Here is a 19,367-nt window from a genome sequence, read left to right as displayed (position 1 = left end):
GTGGAGTTTGCATGTTCTCCCCGTGCATGTGTGGGTTTTCTCCGGGTACTCCGGTTTCCTCCCACATTCCAAAAACATGCTAGGTTAATTGGGGACTCCAAATTGTCCATAGGTATGAATGTGAGTGTGAATGGTTGTTTGTCTATATGTGCCCTGTGATTGGCTGGCGACCAGTCCAGGGTGTACCCCGCCTCTGTTCAGATATATTGTATATATGTATATTTGTTTATAAACTCTCAAAGCCAATAGTAGTTCTGGCTTTTGTTCACTTGTTTTGCACTATTGAGTTTATTTTGTATAAAATAAAAGGCAATACTTGTTTAATTTGGTTGATATTGCCTGGTTGTGTTAAGTAGCGTTGATATTATGAAGTATTTTGTTTGCCTAAAATTATTGTCATGTGTTTTTAATGACAATTAATAAATTGAACGAAGAAAAAATTACTTGAAAAATACCAAAGTAAAAAATTGTGATCTCTATATCAGCGATACAGTGATAATTTACTTGGTATCAGATTGATACCAAAAGCAAGACTTGAGGTGGCTTCATTAGACTCATTAGCTAATTAGCTACATTAATTGGTTGCTCTGTAATAATGTAGTATATTATGACGTGAAGAGAAATGTCACTTTTTAATTCAATTAATCACACTTTTCTTTCTGCTTTTCCTCCTAGACAAAGAGGCGGACTTATCAGACAGGGAGATCCCGTGCAAAAAGAAAGGACGACCGAAGAAGAAGAAGGAGGCCAAGAAGAAAGACAAAGAGGGCAAACCTGTCAAAGCTAAAAAACGCAAAAAGATAGTAAGTTAATCAACGTGGCTTAATATGAGATCTACTAATTGTAACACTTCCTCGTTCTTCTCTTCCACTCAGGACAGCGATGTAGAGAGGGACTCGGACCGAGACTTTGGTGAGAACTCTGATAGCGTCGCCAGCGACTATGGATCAGGTGAGAAAAAGAAGAAGAAGAAGCATAAAGAAAGGAAGGAGAAGAAAACCAAGAAGAAGAAAAAGGACGATGGCGACCGAGACAGCAGTCAGGAAGAGACAACAAAGGTAAAAACAATAATAATGGAATGTTGCCATAAATGACTGAAGACCACAATGTGTCCTCATTAGCAGCCCGTAGAGCAGAAGACCTCCGCCCAGCTGGCCAAGGAGTGGGGTCTGGAGGATGTAGATCATACCTTCAGTCAGGAAGACTACAGGGAACTCACCAATTACAAAGCCTTCAGTCAGTTCATGAGGTGACACTTTTTATTTGGAACCATAAATTCATTTTGTCAGATTAATTGAGTAATAAAACACAATTTATAGCAGAGATCCTCAACTATGTTTGTCAAAGGGCCAGAATTTGAGGACCAAACAAAATATATGTTGTATTTTTTTAGCCTTTGTTGTCATTATATAAGGTGGCACGGTGGACGAGTGGTTAGCGCACAGACCTCACAGTTAGGAGACCAGGGTTCAATTCCACCCTCGGCCATCTCTGTGTGGAGTTTGCATGTTCTCCCCGAGCATGTGTGGGTTTTCTCCGGGTATACATTCCAAAAAAACATGCTAGGTTAATTGGCGACTCCAAATTGTCCATAGGTATGAATGTGAGTGTGAATGGTTGTTTGTCTATATGTGCCCTGTGATTGGCTGGCAACTAGTCCAGGGTTTACCCCGCCTCTCGCCCTGAAGACAGCTGGGATAGGCTCCAGCAACCCCCGCGACCATCGTGAGGATAAGCGGTAGAAAATGAATGAATGAATGAATGTGCCGGTTGTGACATAATTCAAATTTGCCACAAAAGCCTATTGTTCCAGCGATCAAGTCTGGTGCTTGTGTGTCTCAATTTACAGACACCTTGTGACCAGGAGAGTACTACAAATTATGAGATATTTCTTTTGTCTTCCGCCTCTCGCCCGAAGACAGCTGGGATAGGCTCCAGAATGAATGAATTATATATCTTAAATGCAAGGCGTCTTCTTCTATTGCTGCTTCATTGTGATGCATATCCCTTGCCGTTGCCCCCTACTGCAGAGAGGAAGTACTGCATAATTTGGCAGGTTTGCATTATTTGGGAATTGGACCAAAAGAAAACTTTGATGGTTTGGATGTAATTTAAAGAAGATGCACATCATCAACATTGAAATTGCCCTTCTAACTTAAGAGCGTAATGGTTTGCAACCTAGTTTCTGGTGGTTCCATGATGTCATCAAGATGAGACACTCTTGTTGCTACCTTACATGATGAGCCTCGACTGGCTTTTGCTTGGTTCCTAGCAATTTGAAATTCATTGTGATGCATCCGTCTCCCAGGCCCATGATCGCCAAGAAGAACCCTAAGATCCCCATGTCCAAGATGATGACCATTCTGGGGGCCAAATGGAGGGAGTTCAGCTCCAACAACCCTTTCAAAGGCAACGCAGCTGCAGTCGCTGCAGCTGCCGCCGCCGCCGCCATTGCTGTCGCCGAGCAGGTCTCCGCGGTGACCGCTTCGCCTGAGCCACCGCTGCCACCGCAGCCGCCACCCATTCGGAAGGCTAAAACGAAAGAGGGCAAAGGTGAGATGATCTTCTTGTAACTTCTTTGCCTTTGAAACTCACAAATGTTCTTGTTTTTCCGCCCCACAGGCCCAGGTTACAAAAAGCGCAGTAAAAGTCCTCGAGTCCCGGACAAGAAAAAGGCTTTGGCTGCAGCCAAGGCTAAAAAGATGGCACCCATTCGAATCAAGCTTTCGCCGATATGCACTAAGAGGAAGAAGAGCTGCTCTGTGAGTGTGGAGCAGCGTGGAGCTTCTTAGCGTTGACAGCACGGCTTGTTAAATGTTCTCATCTTTGTCAGAGTGACGACATGGACGAGGATGAATCCGAACAGGAAGACTCCAGCGTTCACAGCTCCTCCATTCGATCCGACAGCTCCGGTCGCATGAAGAAGAATAAGCGAGGGCGGCCAGCCAAGAAAAAGAAGAAAAGTAAGAAAAGTGACGTCTTTCGGTCATGAAGTCATGAAGATTTCATACCACTCGTGTGTGTCCCTTGCAGTCGCAGGTGAGGAGGAGGCGGATGGCTATGAGACGGACCATCAGGACTACTGTGAGGTGTGTCAGCAGGGTGGCGAGATCATTCTGTGCGACACGTGTCCACGAGCTTACCACCTCGTGTGCCTGGAACCCGAGCTGGACAAGGCCCCTGAGGGCAAGTGGAGCTGCCCTCACTGCGTGAGTCCAACAACATTCATTCATTCATTCATTTTCTACCGCTTTTTCCTCACGAGGGTCGCGGGGGGTGCTGGAGCCTCCGGCGAGAGGCGGGGTACACCCTGAACTGGTCGCCAGCCAATCACAGGGCACATATAGACAAACAACCATTCACACTCACATTCATACCTATCGACAATAGGTTGCCAATTAGCCTAGCATGTTTTTGGAATGTGGGAGGAAACCGGAGTACCCGGAGTAAACCCACGCATGCACGGGGAGAACATGCAAACTCAACACAGAGATAGCCGAGGGTGGAATTGAGCCCTGGTCTCCTAGCTGTGAGGTCTGTGCGCTAACCACTCGTCCGCCGTGCCGCTAGTCCAACAACATTTACCCTTAAATGCTGACCGCCATCTTCATTCATTCATTCATTTTCTACCGCTTTTTCCTCACGAGGGGTGCTGGAGCCTATCCCAGCTGTCTTCGGGCAAGAGGCAGGGTACACTAAACTGGTCGCCAGCCAATCACAGGGCACATATAGACAAACAACCATTCACACTCACATTCATACCTATGGACAATGTGAAGTCGCCAATTAGCCTAGCATGTTTTTGGAATGTGGGAGTACCCGGAGAAAACCCACGCATGCACGGGGAGAACATGCAAACTCCACACAGAGATAGCCGAGGGTGGAATTGAACCCTGGTCTCCTAGCTGTGAGGTCTGCGCGCTAACCACTAGACCGCCGTGCCGCTAGTCCAACAACATTTACCTTTAGATACTGACCGCCATCTTACTCATTTTTATTTTTTAAAGGAAAAAGAAGGAATCCAATGGGAAGCAAAAGATGAGGACTTTGAGGACTTTGAAGAGGACATGGAGGATAGAACCATCTCAGAGGTCGGGGTCGGTGTCCCCGTCGGCGCGGAGGAGGACGACGACCACATGGAGTTCTGTCGGGTGTGTAAAGATGGAGGTGAACTGTTGTGCTGTGACACCTGCACATCCTCCTACCACATCCACTGTCTAAACCCTCCACTGCCAGAGATCCCCAATGGAGAGTGGTTGTGTCCGCGATGCACGGTTAGTGTCTCCATGTCCTACGAGGTCACCACTGTGCATGCTGGTCACGTGACGTGACGTGACGTGACGTGCTTCCTTGTTTGCATGCATACTTTTTGTCTGTCCTTGTTGTTTGGTCTGCAGGGGCGGGGATATTGTTTATTTTGATATTGATCAGATACTGAGCAAATATATTTCTGATACTTACACCAATACTTTTCCAACAAGAGCCTTGAATGATTTTGTGATTTTGCCTTTAATTTGTTGATCATAATTGTAATCATTCATTCATTCATTTTCTACCGCTTTTTCCTCACGAGGGTCGCGGGGGTTGCTGGAGCCTATCCCAGCTGTCATTCACACTCACATTCATACCTGGAGTACCCGGAGAAAACCCCCACACACACACGGGTAGAACATGCAAACTCCACACGGAGAATCAAACCCAGGTCTTCCTGATCTCTTGACTATGTGGCCAACATGATAACCCAGGGGTGGGCAAATATTTTGACTCACGGGCCGCATTGAGTTAATAAAATTGTCCTGGGGGGCCATATTTAACACACACGCACTCTATTTTATGCTTATAATTTTCCTTGATTTATTTGTCAAATTTTATCTATGAAAGTGTTATACTATCAGCTGTTTAAAGGAGCTCTTTAAACACCAGACCCCATCAAAATATGTTATTTAATTTTTCTTTTTTTTTTTTTTTTTTTACTAAATAAGACATCCGACTTGCAAGTCAGGTTGCCAGTTTGTATGTTAAAAGATGGAAATACTTAGAAAGCAACTAGCGGGCCGGATTCAAACGCTTGGTGGGCCGCATGTGGCCCCCGGGCCGTAGTTTGCCCACCCCTGTGCTAACCACTCACCACCGTGCGGCCCCAATACTATTATTATGAATATTTGTCTTCCCACCCCCAATTTGTGCTTCAAATCCACAAATGAAACACTGAATTGTTATGATTGAATTCACTGCCAAATGAAGGAAAATGTTGAAATGCTGACAAAAAAAACCCAAAAATCCTTAATGAGCCTGATGTCTCATTATGTTTCTCTCCAAGTGTCCACCGATTAAAGGACGGGTCCAGAAGATTCTTCACTGGAGGTGGGGTGAGCCCCCACCTCCAATTCCCGTGCCACCTGCTCCTGATGTCCCACCCGATGAACCTCTGCCGCCACCCATGAAGGGCAGAGCTGAGCGGGAATTCTTTGTCAAGTTGGTGGCCCAGTCCTACTGGCACTGCACGTGGATCACTGAGCTGCAGGTATCACCCAAGAAAAACAAATCATCTTTTTATCATTTTTTAAATTTAACTGTATTTTGTGCACACCTGGAAGTAAGAAACGGGGGAAGCATCACTCGATTTTCTCATCTTAGCCCAGTCACATTTTTCTGCCATCAGTTGGAGATCTTCCACTCGGTGATGTACAGAAACTACCAGAGGAAGACAGACATGGATGAACCCCCAAGTTTGGACTACGGCTCGGGTGGAGAGGATGAGAACGGCATGGGAAAGAGCGAGAAGCGGAGGGCTAAAGACCCGCAGTACGCCATCTTGGAAGACAAGTACTACAGATACGGCATCAAGCCTGAGTGGATGATGATCCATCGCATCATCAACCACAGGTAGGGTGTAGTATATAGTATATAGTATATAGTATATAGTATATAGTATATAGTATATAGTATATAGTATATAGTATATAGTATATAGTATATAGTATATAGTATATAGTATATAGTACAGCAGAACCCGTCTATGTCAACAACCAATCTATGTGGACCAACTCATCAATTCATCTTTTTATTTACTAAAAAGTCCTAATTTAGGGCGGCACGGCGGTCTAGTGGTTAGCGCGCAGACCTCACAGCTCGGAGACCAGGGTTCAATTCCACCCTCGGCCATCTCTGTGTGGAGTTTGCACGGGTTCTCCGGTTTCCTCGCTCATTCCAAAAAACATGTTAGGTTAATTAACGACTCCAAATTGTCCATAGGTATGAATGTGAGTGTGAATGGTTGTTTGTCTATATATGCCCTGTGATTGGCTGGCGACCAGTCCAGGGTGTACCCTGCCTCTCGCCCATAGACAGCTGGGATAGGCTCCAGCATCCCCCGCGACCCTCGTGAGGAAAAAGCGGTAGAAAATGAATGAATGAATGAAGTCCTAATTTAGGTCAACGTTAACATACAAGGTCAAATGTTTTTGTCCACATAAAATGAGGCTCAAAGGGGTCTGTTTGTGGTGGACGATTGACCAGTGGCCAAGTCACATGTCAACAACCATGTATGTTGACAACTGCTTATATAATAATAATTATACATTTTATTTGTATAGCGCTTTTCAAAAAATGAGTTGAATAAAAACAAGTAAACATACATACGTTTATACACAATATAAACACACATATACACAGTATATGTCAACTGTCGTCATTCAGCCCGAGGGGCATCGACATAAATGGGTTCTACTTAATGCATAGTGTGTTTATTTAACTGCTGTTTTCTCCAGTCTGGACAAGAAGGGCATTTACCACTACCTGGTTAAGTGGAGAGACCTGACCTATGACCAGTGTACCTGGGAACGGGACGACATGGACATCCCTGACTTTGCCATTTACAAGACCGCCTACTGGAGACACAGGTGGGCTCTTTGGCTCTGTGTCAAACCTGATTTCATTAGCGGATTAGCTGCAATTGTTGTTGCCGCCTAAAGGGACTCCATCATGAAAGAAGACCCAGACAAACCAAGGAGGATGAGGAGCAAGAATCAGGATGATGAAGACCAGTCTCCCGCTTCACCAGTCACCGATGTGAGCCGACTGTGCTTTCAGTCTAATTTGACTTCGGTCTTCTTTTTTCACTTCCACATATAACGTCTCCTTGCAGCCTACAATCAAATACGAGGAGCAGCCAGATTTTGTGACGTCGACGGGCGGGACTCTGCACCTGTACCAAATGGAGGGACTCAACTGGCTTCGCTTTTCCTGGGCTCAGGGCACCGACACCATCCTGGCTGACGAGATGGGTCTCGGCAAGACCATTCAGACCATTGTTTTCCTCTATTCTCTCTTTAAAGAGGTACTTGTCTTTTTATCACATTTTATTTATTATTAACCTTGGTTAGCATCGTTAATTTGTAACCAAATCAAAATTTCCCCATAAGCAATAATGTTGATGCTCCATGACTCACGTTGACATTAACGGTTGCCGACATTACCAACATCAAAACCGAAAGTTGCTGTGGTAGAATCCAAGTCATTACCGCCATCTTTGCATTGAACAGGAAGTCATTGTGTGCAAGTTCATGAACCAGACAGTAGTTGTGTTGCTCTTTTTATAATGCTTAGTGATAATGATGATGAAGTTAACAATACTACAACATGTCAACATAAACGGACCTACTGTATTTTTCATAGAAATGACCAGGCATCTTCCACATTCCTTTGTTGTGGTAGTAGTGATTTATGTGATTAATTTATGTGTTAGCGGCACGGTGGTCGAGTGGTTAGCGCGCAGGGTTCAATTCCACCCTCGGCCATCTCTGTGTGGAGTTTGCATGTTCTCCCTGTTTTTCTCTGGGTACTCCGGTTTCCTCCCACATTCCAAAAACATGCTAGGTTAATTAGCGACTCCAAATCGTCCATAGGTATGAATGTGAGTGTGAATGGTTGTTTGTCTATATGTGCCCTGTGATTGGCTGGCGACCAGTCCAGGGTGTAAACCCGCCTCTCGCCCGAAGACAGCTGGGATAGGCTCCAGCACCCCCCGCGACCCTCGTGAGGAAAAAGCGGTAGAAAATGAATGAATGAATTACAAAAACCCTACAGGGCGGCACGTCGGTCGAGTGGTTAGCGTGCAGACCTCACAGCTAGGAGACCAGGGTTCAATTCCACCCTCGGCCATCTCTGTGTGGAGTTTGCATGTTCTCCCCGTGCATGCGTGGGTTTTCTCCGCGTACTCCGGTTTCCTCCCACATTCCAAAAACATGCTAGGTTAATTGGCGACTCCAAATCGTCCATAGGTATGAATGTGAGTGTGAATGGTTGTTTGTCTATATGGCGACCAGTCCAGGGTGTACCCCGCCTCTCGCCCGAAGACAGCTGGGATAGGCTCCAGCACCCCTGCGACCCTCATGAGGAAAAAGCGGTGGAAAATGAATGAATGAATTTATGCGTTAACCTGCTGTGGACCGTCAGCATGTCATTCTGTTTGATGACCACCTACATATAGATGGCTCCTCTGCCAAGTGTGGACTGCGAGTCAAAAAGCTTGCCCAAATGTTTTGTCTACCAAAGTGGTCGACTTTTTAATAGTAATGTCCACAATGGAGTGGGACATAAGTCTTAAGTGGGTTCCACTGTACTTTTTATTTTGTACCCTCCTCTCCTATAGGGTCACACAAAGGGTCCCTTCCTGGTCAGCGCTCCACTCTCCACCATCATCAACTGGGAGCGGGAGTTTGAGATGTGGGCACCCGACTTCTACGTGGTGACGTACACTGGTGACAAGGACAGCCGAGCCATCATCAGAGAGAACGAGTTCTCCTTCGATGACTTGGCTGTCAAAGGAGGCAAGAAGTCCTTCAAGATGAGGGTGAGACATGATGCTCCCCCGTCATATACATTAGAGAGATGACCAAAATGTCCTCTTTCATGCAGAGAGAGACTCCTATTAAGTTCCACGTGCTGCTGACCTCCTACGAGCTGGTGACCATCGACCAGACGGCGCTGAAGTCCATCGACTGGGCGTGTCTGGTGGTGGACGAGGCTCACCGCCTTAAAAACAACCAATCCAAGGTACAGTGACTTACTAGATCAGCTGCAGTGTGTGCATGGAGGCATTCAACAAATAATTACAGTGGATCCACGATGCATGTTGACTTTTTAGTCATAAGAAGAACACAGTCGACCAAGGACATGATGTGTTGCTCAACAAAATGGACTGGATGTTATTGGTTCCACGCTAGTCCTTCCAAACAAGTCCTCTTTAGTTTTTCAGGCGCCTGAATGACTACAAGATTGACCACAAGCTGCTGCTGACAGGAACGCCGCTGCAGAACAATCTGGAGGAGCTTTTTCACCTGCTCAACTTCCTCACGCCCAACCGCTTCAAGTAGGAGACACACTCGCACAAAAATGTCATATCAAAAGGATGCCTTAGTACATTAAACTTGTGTAGCAACCTCGACGGCTTCCTGGAGGAGTTTGCGGACATCTCCAAGGAAGATCAAATCAAGAAACTCCATGATCTGCTGGGTCCTCACATGCTGCGGAGGTTGAAAGCCGACGTCTTCAAGAACATGCCCGCCAAGACTGAGTTGATTGTGCGAGTGGAGCTGAGCCCTATGCAGAAGTACGACACAACGGTCGCTTGTCGGTACGGCGATGACTTCTCCTTCATTTATGTGTCTTCTTATGTCAACGCTAGAAAATACTACAAGCTCATTCTCACCAAGAACTTTGAAGCTCTGAACTCAAAAGGCGGAGGAAATCAGGTCTCCCTGCTCAATATCATGATGGATTTGAAGAAGTGCTGCAACCACCCCTACCTCTTCCCTGTCGCCTCCATGGTGAGAAATCCTTCATTGTTTTTACACGGTCTTCTGTTTTCACCTCTTTAGCCTCAGATGCAGCAGTACTGGGGGCAGTGAGGCTATATCTGTATCATAGCCATGTGGTTAGCGCGCAGACCTCACAGCTAGGAGACCAGGGTTCAATTCCACCCTCGGCCATCTCTGTGTGGAGTTTGCATGTTCTCCCCGTGCATGCGTGGGTTTTCTCCCACATTCCAAAAACATGCTAGGTTAATTGGCGACTCCAAATTGTCCATAGGTATGAATGTGAGTGTGAATGGTTGTTTGTCTATATGTGCCCTGTGATTGGCTGGCCACCAGTCCAGGGTGTACCCCGCCTCTCGCCTGAAGACAGCTGGGATAGGCTCCAGCATCCCCCGCGACCCTCGTGAGGAAAAGCGGTAGAAAATGAATGAATGAATGAATGAATGAATCCATGTGGGACGGTGAATATTAAGGATCGACCGACCGATATATCGGGCCGATATTTGCATTTTTTCCTTGTATCGGTATCAACCGATACGCGCGTGGGTTCGCCGATGTATTTTTCCACCGCATGATTTACAGTCAGGGATCCGCCAGGGCAGTTTTGTGTTGTGGCAGAGGACCCCGCAACACGTGTAGTCCCGCCCCCACTATTGAATCAACAAGGGCGTGATTTCAAAACTAATAGAGTTAGCTTGCTTTTAACACTTTACTAATCCCATCACATTTCACTGGGTGATCGCTAGGCAGAACAGTTTAAGTCACGGTGCGACAACAAGAAAGCCCAAAAAACATCACATACCAACGCAACACACGAATAAAAGCACTCTCACGACTTGAGCAGAACAAGAATGAACAACTATGCAACTTTAAATGCGTGTCGTGTTATGTGTGTGCGTTCTCTCCGAGCACGCACGCACACACACACACAGAAGGAATTGGAGCAGCTGTGTCTGCTTTAGGGGTCTTAGAGGTCTTTATCGTGCACAACACCAACTTTAATGATGAGAGAAGTGTTTTATATATCGTACTAAATTGTGTCAGTGTGATGTGTTTGTGTGTGTGGAGCCAGTTTACGACAGTTTTGCACATGGTTGAATATTTATTCCTTTTAAAGTTGATAAAGCTGTTTAAATGTGTGTTTAAGAAAGCTGAATCCTACTGTGTTCAGTGTTTACATTTCAATTAATATTTGTGTATACATGAGACCTGTAATATTTGTTATAATGGTCATTTTTTTCATGTAAATTGAGGGATCAAAAGCAGTATCAGCCATCGGCTAAGGGTGATGGGAAAAAATCGGTATCGGCATCGATCCCAAAAAAAACCATATCGGTCGATCCCTAGTGAAGATTATTCAATTTCACTTCATTGGTCAAAAAAATATTATTTACTCCAAATAATAATCAACCAGACGGCAGAAGGTTCATAATTAACCTATGTATGCACTTCTTGCCATTCATAAAACAGACTGAGTTATGGCATGACATTTTTCTAATGTAAATATGCCCCTTGGGTCAATAAAAGTAGGTGTAAAGTAGAACAGGTCTATTGGCGTCCCGAGTTGAACAACAGTGACACCATGTGGCAGTGCAGTATAACTGCTGTATTAAAGGGGAAAAAAAGAATACAGTATTGCTGTGTTTTGTTACAGGAAGCCCAGAAAACACCCAATGGTGCATATGAGGGTTCTGCCCTCACAAAGGCTTCAGGGAAACTGACGCTGTTGCAGAAGATGCTGAGGAAACTAAAGGAGCAGGGACACAGAGTTCTGGTCTTCTCACAGGTAGTGTTAAACTCACCCCCACTTTTCCGTACAGCTTTGGTGAAGTTTGCTTCTTTACAGATGACTAAAATGCTGGACTTACTCGAAGACTTCCTGGATTACGAGGGTTATAAGTATGAAAGGATCGACGGAGGCATCACAGGAGCACTGAGGCAGGAGGCCATCGACCGATTCAATGGTATATTCGTGTTGCAGAGACTGACATTCTGCTCTAAATTAAACAAAATTTGTATTTTGTGTTTGCAGCTCCAGGTGCTTGTCAGTTTTGTTTCCTGCTCTCCACCAGAGCTGGAGGTTTGGGAATCAACTTGGCAACAGCAGACACCGTAGTCATATTCGACTCAGACTGGAACCCTCACAACGACATACAGGTAGCCGATTATTGTCACGGCAGGGAAATCCTTCTCAGATTTTTTTTTTTTTACAAATTTTCTTCTTCTGTCTCCCGCTCCGTTCAGGCCTTCAGTCGAGCTCACCGCATCGGGCAGGCCAACAAGGTGATGATCTACCGCTTTGTGACACGAGCCAGCGTAGAGGAACGCATCACACAGGTGGCCAAGAGGAAGATGATGCTGACTCACCTGGTGGTCCGGCCAGGCCTGGGATCCAAAGCTGGCTCCATGACCAAGCAGGAACTGGATGACATCCTCAAGTTCGGAACAGAGGAGCTATTCAAAGACGAAGGAGAAGGTGCCTGAACATAACATTGCAAAAAAAAAACATGCCATCAAATGTAGGGTTTTTTCATTCAGTCATTTTCTACCGCTCACGGGGGTCGCGGGGATACAGCCAATCACAGGGCACATATAGACAAACAACCATTCACACTCACATTCGTACCTATGGACAATTTGGAGTCGCCAATTAACCTAGCATGTTTTTGGAATGTGGGAGGAAACCGGAGTACCCAGAGAAAACCCACGCATGCACGGGGAGAACATGCAAACTCCACACAGAGATGGCCGAGGGTGGAATTGAACCCTTGTCTCCTAGCTGTGAGGTCTGCGTGCTAACCACTCGACCGCCGTGCCGCCCTGTAGGTTTTTTTTAATTCATTCATTCATTTTCTACCGCTTTTTCCTCACGAGGGTCGAGGCGGGTGCTGGAGCCTATCCCAGCTGTCTTGCCAATCAAAGGGCACATATAGACAAACAACCATTCACACTCACATTCATACCTATGGACAATTTGGAGTCGCCAATTAACCTAGCATGTTTTTTTGGAATGTGGGAGGAAACCGGAGTACCCAGAGAAAACCCACGCATGCATGGGGAGAACATGCAAACTCTGCACAGAGATGGCCGAGGGTGGAATTGAACCCTTGTCTCCTAGCTGTGACGTCTGTGCGATAACCACTCGTCCGCCGTGCTGCCCTGTAGGGTTTTTAAAATTCATTCATTCATTTTCTACCGCTTTTTCCTCATGAGGGTCGCAGGGGGTGCTGGAGCCTATCCCAACTGTCTTCGGGCGAGAGGCGGGGTACACCCTGGACTGGTCGCCAGCCAATCACAGGGCACATATAGACAAACAACCATTCACACTCACATTCATACCTATGGACAATTTGGAGTCGCCAATTAACCTAGCATGTTTTTTGCAACATGCAAACTCCACACAGAGATGGCCGAGGGTGGAATTAAACCCTTGTCTCCTAGCTGTGAGGTCTGCGCGCTAACCACTCGACCGCCGTGCCGCCCTGTAGGTTTTTTTTTAAATTAATTAATTTAATATGAAATGAAAACAAGCTGGATCACAAACAAACACTGACCTTTTACTGCACTGTTGTTAGCGTAACGGCACCAAGCTCTCTCACTAGCGATTATCTCCAGCCCGCCATAATTCCATGCATCAACAAATGCCCACAAATAAAATATGGCGTGAGTACCACCTAAGCAACAAACGCACCGGCTCCCACAGTACCAAAATTGTGCTCAACTTTGCTAACTTTTCCCAACACTGGAAGCTCTCCATTCTCCCTCCAGCAGTTTTTGTTAACTTTGTATAAACGACTTGATTGAATTGATTGAGTGTTGGCAGGTATGAAGAATTCCTCGGGGGACAAAGGAGAGGACGAGGGCAATGTGATCCACTACGACAGCACCGCCATCGAGAGGCTGCTCGACCGAAGCCAGGACGCCACAGACGACACGGATGTGCAGAACATGAACGAGTACCTCAGCTCCTTCAAAGTGGCCCAGTACATGGTCCGAGAGGAGGACAAGGTAAGAGTCAAATGGAAGAAAAGTCTTTTTTTTTTTTTTTCCTATTTTGATTCCAGCTTTACCTTTTTTGGACTCTCTCAGTTGCTGAAGAGAAAAAAAAACAAAAACGATTTGGCAGCTAAACTCTGTACTACATTTATCTTTGTTGTCGTGAGTTTGACTCCAGAAAGCAGTGAAATAATGAGCCTGGAGAAGAAAAGTAGTGCTGAAGATATGAGGCGATAACTCTCACTCACATTTTTTCATTTGAGCTGTATAAATATATTGACGTGTGCCGCTTTAATCCGCTCTTTGTGAGGAAAACATCTGTATTTGACTATGTCGTTGCAATTCAGTGAATGCCTTGAAGACATTCAGAAAATAGCTTGTTAATATTGTGCAGATATGCACGATTATGGCAGCGGTCTTTGTTCCGAGACCCCTGCCAGCTTTTCTTAACTTTCTGATTGCGCCCATATGGATACGCGCCTCATGTTAGTATATATGGCGTTGTGGCCTCGGCCTGCGCTGACCTCGTAGATTGAAGAGATCGAGCGGGAGATCATCAAGCAGGAGGAGAACGTGGATCCCGACTACTGGGAGAAATTGTTGCGGCATCACTACGAGCAGCAGCAAGAGGACCTGGCGAGCAAACTGGGAAAAGGCAAACGGAACCGCAAGCCTGTCAACTACAACGATGCCGCGCAGGAAGATCAAGGTGAGGGAAGAAGCATCTTTTTTTTTTTTTTTTTAATGGAGATCACAGATCGCCACGTGTCGTTTCAGAGTGGCACGCGGACATTTCAGACAACCAGTCGGAATACTCTGTGGGCTCCGAAGAGGAGGATGAGGACTTTGACGACCGGCCAGAAGGTGAGCGCTATTTACACTACGTTATTGGTACCATACTGGACTTGGCCGCCATTACTCCTCCCCCTCCCAGCACTTGCTGGCCTGTGTTCACACTGCTGTGCATTTGTGCCACGGCCCTTTTATTCATTAGTTGGACTTTAATTAGTTTTTATTCTGTGGTATTACTGCAACTTCTGTATAACTTTGTGGACTATTTCTAGTGTTATTGGGAGTTGTTCTGATTCGAGGGTTCTCCTGTTATTGTTCTTGCAAGAGGAGCGATTGCATGAATTGAATGACGCCTCTTTGACGAGGCTGTTGTTGACGCCTCTGCTGTTGTTTTTACAGGATCATTTGCATTGTATTATATTTATATTACCAATTGTGCTGGTTATCATTACTAACCTGCAAGGAGCCATCGCATTGCAGTCATTGGATGACTCTGCTATGTTGCAATTGTGCATGTACGTGTGCATGGAATGATGCCAGGCCACAGACTACCACTTTCAATCATGCCAAAACAGCGGAAGCATGCCACACCTGGGCACGATTTTAAAAAAGTATACAAAGTATTCATTCATTCATTCATTTTCTACCGCTTTTCCTCACGAGGGTCGCGGGGGGTGCTGGAGCCTATCCCAGCTGTCTTCGGGCGTAAGGCGGGGTACACCCTAGGCTGGTCGCCAGCCAATCACAGGGCACATATAGACAAACAACCATTCACACTCACATTCATACCTATGGACAATTTTGAGTCGCCAATTAACCTAGCATGTTTTTGTGGGAGGAAACCGGAGTACCCGGAGAAAACCCACGCATGCACTCCCCGAACATGCAAACTCCACACAGAGAGATGCCCAAGGGTGGGATTGAACCCTGGTCTCCTAGCTGTGAGGTCTGTGCGCTAACCCCTAGACCACCGTGCCGCCCTATACAAAGTATACAAAAAGTAAAGTAAAAAAAGACAATTTAACAAGATATATACAAGGTAAGATAAGATATGCCTTTATTCATCCCTCAGTGGGGAAATTTGCAACAGGTGTATATAAAAGATATTAAAAATGTACACATAATATTGCACAGGAGCGGATATGTATTGCAGATATATGAATTTTAGTGCAATGATAAATGGGTCTTAGTGCAAATAATGACTGGTGTATACAGATGAGTTAAGTCACATATGAGTGTATTGTATTGGGTTGTTAAATAAATAAATTTACAGGGCTGCCAGTTGAAAGGCCCTGCATTAGATATGTGAATGTACCTGGAAAGAAGTCTGAATCCATACCTTTTTCCAATCCAATCCAATCCAATCCACTTTATTTATATAGCACATTTTATAAACAGAGTTTCCAAAGTGCTGCACAGACGAGTAAAAATAAAAAGTAATAATCCAAAACTAAAAGAGCATTTAAGAAATAAAATAATAAAATAGATATTAAAATATTAAAAACAAGAAACAAAGCAATAAAAGTATAAAAAATAGAACCAATTACAATAAAAACAAAGAACTAAAAGACACAGGACCATACGACTCACTCTGAGTTAAAAGCCAGAGAATAAAAGTGGGTTTTAAGACGAGACTTAAAGCTTTCGATATTGGGGGCCTTTTTTACTTGGGAGGGCAGAGAGTTCCATAGTTTGGGGCCGACCACAGAAAAGGCTCGGTCCCCCCTGGTCTTAAGTCTCGTCTTGGGCACCACAAGTTGGAGCTGGCCCTCGGACCTCAGTGACCGAGCTGGAGAGTAAACTTGGATGAGGTCCGAGATGTATTTGGGGGGCCAGCCCATTCAACGCCTTAAAAACAAACAATAAAATCTTAAAATCAATCCTAAAACGAACAGGCAACCAATGAAGGGAGGCCAGAATTGGGGTGATGTGCTCCCCCTTTTTGGTTCCTGTTAAAAGCCGTGCCGCAGAGTTCTGGACTAACTGTAAGCGGGAGAGAGACTTTTGGCTAATTCCAGAGTAAAGTGCATTACAGTAGTCCAGACGTGATGAAATAAAAGCGTGCATGACTTGCTCAAAGTGTTGCAAAGATAAAAAAGATTTAATTTTAGATAAAAGCCGAAGATGATAAAAACAGGATTTTATAACTGCATTAATTTGTTTGTTGAGTTTAAAATCACTGTCTATTATGACGCCAAGGCTGGTGGCTGAGGGACGAATGTTGTTTTGGAGGGGACCACATACGTTCATCAAGCATCCTCCAGTAGCAGTAGTGTCTTTGTGCTTGGACGTGTTGGAAAAGCTCCAGTGGCTCCAGTACTTAATAGAAACATCGAGTCTGCAAATTGGGAGAATGAATGCTGTTCACCTTTCATAGATTTATAACATTGTTATGTGATACTCGTCCTTGTACTTCTGGTAATATCTTGTTTTGGACATCATGATTACCCTGTGATCCTGTGATGATGTATACGGTAATTGCTCAGCCAGACATTGGCACATCTGTGATGGTGCCAAGTTAGCAAGTGACTGTGCTACCAAAGGTGGTCTCTATGGTACCGAAACACCAGTACACAACAGTAAAAAAAGTTAAGTAAAGCACCCCTTTGGCGCTGTGATAACTCTGCTGGAAACACAGGAAACAGTCACAGTGGAAAATGGAGGAAAAAAAAAGCGAGACAAGGTGAAAAAGAAGAATTAAAGATGTCTTTGGTAACGCACACACAGCTCTGTGTCGAATTACAAGCTGTTTTTGATTTAGCTGTTACACTCGCCTGGCACGCTCACGCCACGCTCGTTGCCAGAAAATACAACACGCTCGCTCTCCACCTCACGCTTCGACCGCAAAAGATAGCCGGACGACAGCTACAGTGACAGGAAAAGACTCTCACCTCTCGTTTACCTCCACCTTGTGTTTATTTACAGTCTGTCTCCATTGTACACAGACCACAACATTAGCTACACCTGGGGACTCAAGTGCACTCCAGATCTCACCAGAAGTCATTTAAATACCTTTCATATTGAACATACCATGCATTTTATCTTTATTAAACTGTATTGCACACTGTATTGCGTGCGTAGGAGCGATCGTGTTAATTTTATGGCATTATTTTGACTCGCTGTATTATTTTGGCGTCCTTCCATTGCTTTCTATTGTGAAAGATGGTGAAATGTAACTGCAGAGGAAGGATTGCAATACAGTCAGCGAGGCTGTATGCCCCCCCCCACACACACACACATATGTTTTGCACATGCATGTCTGTACACCAAATACTACTGTAGAAGAACGTATAAAGAGACATTTATTTAATAATAATTATTAAGAGTTTATTCCCATGATATTATTCATTCATTCATTCATTTTCTACCACTTTTTCCTCACGAGGGTCGTGGGGGGTGCTGGAGCCTATCCCAGCTGTCTTTGGACGAGAGGCCGGGTACACCCTGGACTGGTCGCCAGCCAATCACAGGGCACATATAGACAAACAACCATTTACACTCACATTCATACCTATGGACAATTTGGAGTGGCCAATTAACCTAGCATGTTTTTGGAATGTGGGAGGAAACCGGGGAGAACATGCAAACTCCACACAGAGATGGCCGAGGATGGAATTGAACCCTGGTCTCATAGCTGTGAGGTCTGCGCGCTAACCACTCGACCACCGTGCCGCCCATCATATTATAATTTTCCAAAACTTTATTTTGTTTGTTTCTAATAATATTACAACATATTATTTCTTTAATATTTCCAAAAAAATATTATAATATTACAATGAAATTGATTACTTTTTCTCTTAATATTTTGACTGTAGTCTTGTAAAATTACTGCAGATTTTTGTCATTCTGTTTTTTTTAACAATTTGTTGTTTAAATGATATTTTTAGACATGGGCCAATAAAAAGACATGGCCGAGGGTGGAATTGAACCCTAGTCTCCTAGCTGTGAGGTCTGCATGGTAACCACTCGACCACTGTGCTGCCCATCATATCATAATTTTCCAAAACTTTATTTTGTTTGTTTCTAATAATATTACAACATATTATTTCTTTAATTTTTACAAAAATATTATAATATTACAGTGAAATTTATTACTTTTTCTCTTAATATTTTGACTGTAGTCTTGTAAAATTACTGCAGATTTTTGTCATTCCGTTTTTTTTAACATTTAGTTGTTTAAATGATATTTTTAGACATGGGTCAATTAAAAAAACAAAGACTATGGGCACCCCTGCCTCAAATTCTCCATTCATGACCCCCCCCTCTTCCGTCATTCCTTGCAGGTCGCAGACAATCACGTCGCCAGCTGAGAAATGAGAAGGACAAACCTCTTCCTCCTCTTCTGGCCAGAGTGGGAGGCAACCTTGAGGTCCGTCTGCCTGCTTTCTGTGATGACGTTTGCTGCAATGATATGATATTGATCATTCATAATATATAATGATATTGCTGCAGATAATGGATGATGTGTTCAAGTGCTATTATTATTCAAAAAGGGCTCTGATGGGAGGAAAAGTCAAATGAAAGATAAATAGAATATGATTGTGTTGTTAGGTTCTTGGCTTCAATACACGCCAGAGGAAGGCTTTCCTGAATGCGGTGATGCGTTGGGGGATGCCATCTCAGGATGCTTTCTCCTCTCAGTGGCTGGTTCGAGACCTCAGAGGCAAGACTGAGAAGGAATTTAAGTATGTCGGTTTTTGATTTTTTTTTTAACCAAGCTAACTCATCTTTATTGTTACCTTAAAAATTTACCTTGTCTCC

At 44.6% G+C, this 19,367-nt stretch overlaps 1 protein-coding gene across 6 annotated transcripts in view; it reads left to right on the top strand.

Moving 5' to 3' along the window:
- The window catches only part of chd3 (chromodomain helicase DNA binding protein 3), a 48,238-nt gene that overhangs the window by 2,873 nt on the left and 25,998 nt on the right, over positions 1–19,367 (top strand). For 4 of the 6 annotated variants that reach the window (XM_058066141.1, XM_058066138.1, XM_058066137.1 and 1 more), the window contains exons 2-28: positions 676–803; positions 876–1,058; positions 1,122–1,249; positions 2,309–2,553; positions 2,623–2,762; positions 2,834–2,963; positions 3,034–3,209; positions 4,008–4,274; positions 5,321–5,524; positions 5,663–5,886; positions 6,771–6,902; positions 6,975–7,071; positions 7,148–7,339; positions 8,654–8,854; positions 8,920–9,057; positions 9,252–9,373; positions 9,440–9,613; positions 9,689–9,830; positions 11,473–11,604; positions 11,665–11,782; positions 11,851–11,975; positions 12,063–12,294; positions 13,642–13,826; positions 14,346–14,523; positions 14,592–14,678; positions 18,890–18,975; positions 19,158–19,291. In XM_058066141.1, the coding sequence (XP_057922124.1) occupies positions 676–803; positions 876–1,058; positions 1,122–1,249; positions 2,309–2,553; positions 2,623–2,762; positions 2,834–2,963; positions 3,034–3,209; positions 4,008–4,274; positions 5,321–5,524; positions 5,663–5,886; positions 6,771–6,902; positions 6,975–7,071; positions 7,148–7,339; positions 8,654–8,854; positions 8,920–9,057; positions 9,252–9,373; positions 9,440–9,613; positions 9,689–9,830; positions 11,473–11,604; positions 11,665–11,782; positions 11,851–11,975; positions 12,063–12,294; positions 13,642–13,826; positions 14,346–14,523; positions 14,592–14,678; positions 18,890–18,975; positions 19,158–19,291 (4,300 nt within the window). The remainder of the gene's footprint in view (positions 1–675; positions 804–875; positions 1,059–1,121; positions 1,250–2,308; positions 2,554–2,622; positions 2,763–2,833; positions 2,964–3,033; positions 3,210–4,007; positions 4,275–5,320; positions 5,525–5,662; positions 5,887–6,770; positions 6,903–6,974; positions 7,072–7,147; positions 7,340–8,653; positions 8,855–8,919; positions 9,058–9,251; positions 9,374–9,439; positions 9,614–9,688; positions 9,831–11,472; positions 11,605–11,664; positions 11,783–11,850; positions 11,976–12,062; positions 12,295–13,641; positions 13,827–14,345; positions 14,524–14,591; positions 14,679–18,889; positions 18,976–19,157; positions 19,292–19,367) is intronic. The other 2 variants (XM_058066136.1, XM_058066139.1) reach the window with 2 other exon arrangements.

Source organism: Doryrhamphus excisus, chromosome 3, assembly GCF_030265055.1.
Source record: "Doryrhamphus excisus isolate RoL2022-K1 chromosome 3, RoL_Dexc_1.0, whole genome shotgun sequence".
NCBI classification, from domain to species: domain Eukaryota; kingdom Metazoa; phylum Chordata; class Actinopteri; order Syngnathiformes; family Syngnathidae; genus Doryrhamphus; species Doryrhamphus excisus.
The sequence above is the reverse complement of the archived record's forward strand: the minus strand, read 5'-3'. Positions and strand labels throughout refer to the sequence as shown.